Source organism: Myotis brandtii, unplaced genomic scaffold, assembly GCF_000412655.1.
Source record: "Myotis brandtii unplaced genomic scaffold, ASM41265v1 scaffold316, whole genome shotgun sequence".
Taxonomy (NCBI): domain Eukaryota; kingdom Metazoa; phylum Chordata; class Mammalia; order Chiroptera; family Vespertilionidae; genus Myotis; species Myotis brandtii.
In genome coordinates, this window is record NW_005362116.1 from 155,081 (window position 1) to 160,362 (window position 5,282).

The following is a 5,282-nucleotide window of genomic DNA, read 5'->3' on the forward strand; positions in this document are numbered from 1 at the left end:
GAGCCTCTCCTGCCTCCTCAGCAGCGCTAAGGATGTCCGACTGCAGTTTAGGCCTGCTCCCCGCTGGCAAGTGGACATCCCCCGAGGGCTGCCGGGCTGCCAGAGGGATGTCTGATTGCCATCTTAGGCCCAATCCCCCGGGGAGCAGGCCTAAGCCAGCAGGTGGTCATCCCCCGAGGGGTCCCAGACTGCAAGAGGGCACAGGCCGGGCAGAGGGACCCCCCTCCCCAGCCAGTGAATTTTTGTGCACCGGGCCTCTAGTATTATATAATTTCATCCAATATAATCTCAGTATATATTTACAAAAGAAAAGAACTTTTTATATAACCACCCCTTAAACAATTAGCAGTAATTCCTTAACATCAAATATATATAGCCCATGTTCAAATTTTCTGAAATGTCTCAAAAATGATTTTTTCAATTTGCTCAGTCAAATCAGGATCCAAATGAGATCTATGTTACAAATGGTTGATGTATCACCTGAATCTCTTTTAATCTGTATGTTCCTTCTCCTCCCCTGCAACCCTCGGTCTCTCTGTTTATCTTGCCACATATTTCTTGACTCAGCCTTTTATGCTATACAAAGTTTTTCTGAATCTGCTTTTCCTGGTTGCCTCCTTGTGGTAACCAGTTGTTGTTCTACTGATCTCTATATTTTCTATAAAACTGGTAGGCTTGATCAAATTTAGATTTGACTCTTGGAGGAAAGGGAGCAAGAATCTATATATATAAAAAGCCAGCAACCGGAACACCATAACAACCAGAACGACCAGTCACTATGACGCTCACTGAGGTCAGTGAACGGCCCAATCTGGCCGGCCAACCACCCATGGCCCCTCCCCCAGGCCACTGGCCCCCAATCGGCCCACTGCTCACAGCCCCTCCCCACATCCGGCCCCACCCCCAATCAGCCCCACCCCCCAATTGGGGGCGGGGCCCGACGGCCAATTGCCCTTGGCCCCTCCCCCCAGCCAGCCCAGCCCTGATCGGGGCGGGCCGGCTAGCTACTCTCGACAGGCCCAGCCCAGATCTGCCCCGATTGGGGCCAGGCTGGGTGGACCCCACCCGTGCACGAATCGTGCACTAGGCCTCTCATATTTCATAAGTGGAGTTACATCCTTCCAGCAAGAGGCATATTCAGTCTGTTTGTCTCTCCTTTTGTGATGTCAGTGGTTTTTAATAGTCACTACACAGATACATTCATTCATTGGGGGCTACAAACGGTAATTTTCTATCACCCCTCCTTCGCTTACTAAGCAATATGCTACTTCTATAAAGAAAAAATTCTCCCCTTCAACTGTGTGATTACCAGAAGGTAACTTTTTCATCTCATGGCACACATAAACTAATTATTAAAATTCTGTGGCACAGAATTCTGTATTTTTTGCTGACCTGACAAAAATAGGTATCATTTTTATTTATTCACACCAGATGGCTACTGTTGTATTGGCAGTTATTTTTAAATTTGGCAATCTAAGGGACAAGAGGTCAGTGCCCCTGACTAAATAGTCAGGTGTTGCATGTTTTAACAATTCTTGTGGAACACCGGTTGAAAATCGCTGCCATGGATATAGATGACTATGTATGTATGTATTAAAGTTCACAAAAAGAAGGCAGGATATATGCTTAATTGTCTTTATACTTCCCCTATATTTACCAGCCTTCAAAATTATCAGCATATTTCCATCATCCAAAAGTGATCAATGAGAATTTTGTTTAAAAGTTCCATTATAAAATTATAGACTAAGTCACATATGATATGTTTCAGGCCATTGCAGCTCTTATACCATTGATGCTCAACTGTCTTCTCTTTACCCAGAGGGAATCTCTTCAGGTTGGCAAATTGTCCCCTCTGGGAATTCGATCGGGGGACCAGGAGTTCGACAGCTCGCTATGATGTGCCCTGACCACCAGGGGGTGGCTCGGAACATGGCAGGCGTCAGTGACACGGTGCTGGCAGCGGGCAGCAGTGGAGGCGCTGCTGGCCCCGATGGGCCCCGACGAGAGTGGGACCGTGGTGGGATGGGCCAATTGCTTGGCCCCTCCTCCCAGCCAGCCCAGCCCTGATCGGGGCGGGCCGGCTACCTAACCTCCCACCGTCTCCTCCCCCCACGACAGGCCCAGCCCAGATCCGCCCCGATTGGGGCCAGGCCAAGTGGACCCCACCCGTGCACGAATCGTGCACTAGGCCTCTCGTATTTCATAAGTGGAGTTACATCCTTCAGCATAAGAGGTTGAAAGAAAAACATATTAAGGTCTGGTATTTTCATAAATCTGCAGTCTCTCCTCCCTTTCTCCATTTTTATATGACTCCTCTCTCTTTTGTCCTTCTGTCTTTGTCTTACTAAATTTGGATTCTACTCCCAGTAGGCTTTTATGTGGAAGAAAGCCTCAGTTAGTTCATAGGTCTCAGATCACTTGTGGGTGAGAGGAGAGAGGACAATCAAGTCATAAAAGAGAATCAATCTGGCCCAATGCACCTAAAGACATCCTCAAACTCAGAGAGCCTCATAGTCTTACAGAACAATAAGTGACGCTCCCTATGAGTGTCACAAAAACATGAGGCTTTATGGAGCACAGAAAATAATTTTAAAAGATAAGAGAATGTGCATTATCCTTTATAAATATTTCCTTCAAAATGTTAAACCAAAAAAAGTTAGAAAAACCTATGTGTATGGGAGACTGAAAGCCTCAAGGTTATGGACAAGATGCTCGGCCAGCGTGACTCGGTGGTTGAGCGTCAACCTATGAACCAGAAGCTCATGGTTCAATTCCTGGTAGGGGCAAGTGCCCAGGTTGTGGGCTCAATCCCCAGTGTGGGGCATGCAAAAGGCAGCCAATCAATGATTCTCTGTCATCACTGATGTTTCTGTCTCTCTCTCCCTCTCCCTTCCTCTCTGAAATCAATAAAATACATATTTTTTAAAAAGATTATGGACGAGATTTCCTACAGCAATATCCTATTATGTCATGATAGGAAGTATTTTATTACCTTCCGGGGCTTCGAGAGTCTTCTTATTCTGCTCACACCACCCAATGGGGTAAAGGTCAGCCTTCCTGATGTCACACCAGAAGTCCGCTCTCCGGTCCTCTCCATAGCCATCGTAGCGGAGGAGGAGCAGTTGCTCACAGGTGGTAATGATGGTGGCAACCCAGTAGATTTCAGGATCTTTTTTCACAATCACCTCCAGTTTCATCCCAGGAGCAAATCCATTTTGCAAACGTGTGTCCACCTGAACAGGGAAATGTTATTAACTACCAGACAAGTATCTCAAATGAGTATTTCTTTGGCTGACATTCTTTTTAAGACTTACAATTCTGCCCTGACCGGTTTGGCTCAGTGGATAGAGAGTCGGCCTGCGAACTGAAAGGTCCCAGGTTCGATTCCGGCCAGGGGCATGTACCTTGGTTGCGGGCACATCCCCAGTAGGAGGTGTGCAGGAGGCAGCTGATCGATGTTTCTCTCTCATCGATGTTTCTAACTCTCTATCCCTCTCCCTTCCTCTCTGTGAAAAATCAATAAAATATATTTTAAAAAAACAAAACAAAAAACCTTACAATTCTGAAGTACTAAATGCAATAAAATCCTCTCAAGGGAAACCCGAGAAATTCCAATTCTAACTCATAGGAATGACCCAAACAAAGCAGGGAACAGCAATGCTGTCCTGTTCCATCTCAGTAGAACTCAGTATTTTCACCACCATCAGTCTATTATGATCACAGAAATGTTTTCTAGTAAATAAATACATCACTAAATGTTCACCATTTTAACAGCTTAATATTTGACATGTTAAGCTGTCAGGAGTGATTTCTAGATCATTCTAGAGAAAATTTATGACTCTAGAAAAGAGATGGGATAAAAATAAACTATAATAATAAAAAATTAGTATGTCATGTACCATATGTAGGGAGCTATACCTCTCAGTTACCCTGGGAAACACTCTATGTTCACACTTGTTGTCCTTGAATAATAATTAAAAATGCCCCTTTCTCTCTCAAAAGTGTCCTAATTTAGATGAAAAATTATATGGTCACAAAGGTATGGGTTAGCAATTTTAGGACTACTGCATGTGTATACTAAGATTAAAGAAATCAATATATTGTAGATGATGAGAGACAGGTTTCTGATGTGGGAGAAAGAAGTGAAAATAAGGAAGGGGGAAGAAGAGAATGAATCTTGTGGTGCTGAATTGGAATTAAGGTATCAGAATGAGGTCATGATTATAGACATACAGAAAGACAAATAGAAAGAAATGCAGAAAAAAGTATAGATGTCTATGTATGTATGTGTTAACATAGATATATCTCCTAGCTCTGTGAACTGACAGACAGTAGAAGTAATGATACTCAGTAGCAATAGCAAACTTAGTTTTTAAATATTGATTTCTAAATAGCATCCTCCAATAAAAAAGAACAAAGGCTCCAAGGAGAAATAATTGATCCAAATTCCGGGGTAAGGAAAACACAGTAGGAGCCTGGAATATCTTATGATGCCAAAAAGTATGGAAATGCTCCAAAAATGATGGGGGCATTTGGAAAGAACATGAGAGCCAATTAAAAGGATCTTCCAATAGACACATGTGGGACAATTTGAGCAATAAAATAAATGAGGTTAGTAGATTATAACCCATTGATTTACATGGATATCCATGAGCTCATACTGTTAAAAATAATTAACAGAGAAGAGGGAACAGAAATTCCTTAGAGTAGACCAATTAATAAAAATAGGGGGAAATGATGGAAATAGAAAATCAACTTTAGACAAACACCACAGAAGTAAACACTACAGGCAAGAATCATGAGTCAGTGCTAATATTACTATGATGACTATGATATTTACATAATCTCAAAGGTTCTTCCTACAAGATTCTTATTAACTACAAAGGGGAAAACAGTAACATTACAATGAAGAAATCTGGCAGAAACTACCCTAACTAAGTGATCAAAGTTAACATCACCAGTCTGAAAACATCAATATCATACACCCTTGATATCATAAAACAAAAAAAGCACAAAATCATTTTTATGACATTTTTGCCAAATCTGCATAAACTCGAACTAAGCATGAGAAAAACAAAACCTAAATTGTGGAATTCTATACTAATAAAAGGGTAATATGCTAATTAGACAGGAGACCTTCCAGGAGACCTTCCGGACATCCTTCCAGACAAAGCCATGGTGGTGGGGCTGAGGAAGAGGCGGTTAGGGACTATCAGGCCAGGAGGGGAGGGCAGTTGGGGGTGAGCAGGCCGGCAGTGGGGGCCAGTTGGGGGTGAGCAGGC

The 5,282-nt window shown here is 43.1% G+C and overlaps 1 protein-coding gene across 1 annotated transcript in view; it reads right to left on the bottom strand.

Moving 5' to 3' along the window:
- Window positions 1–5,282, bottom strand: part of SFMBT1 (Scm-like with four mbt domains 1) — a 116,100-nt gene that overhangs the window by 48,850 nt on the left and 61,968 nt on the right. The window contains exon 4 of the mRNA XM_005870292.2: window positions 2,993–3,233. Within this exon, the coding sequence (XP_005870354.1) occupies window positions 2,993–3,233 (241 nt within the window). The remainder of the gene's footprint in view (window positions 1–2,992; window positions 3,234–5,282) is intronic.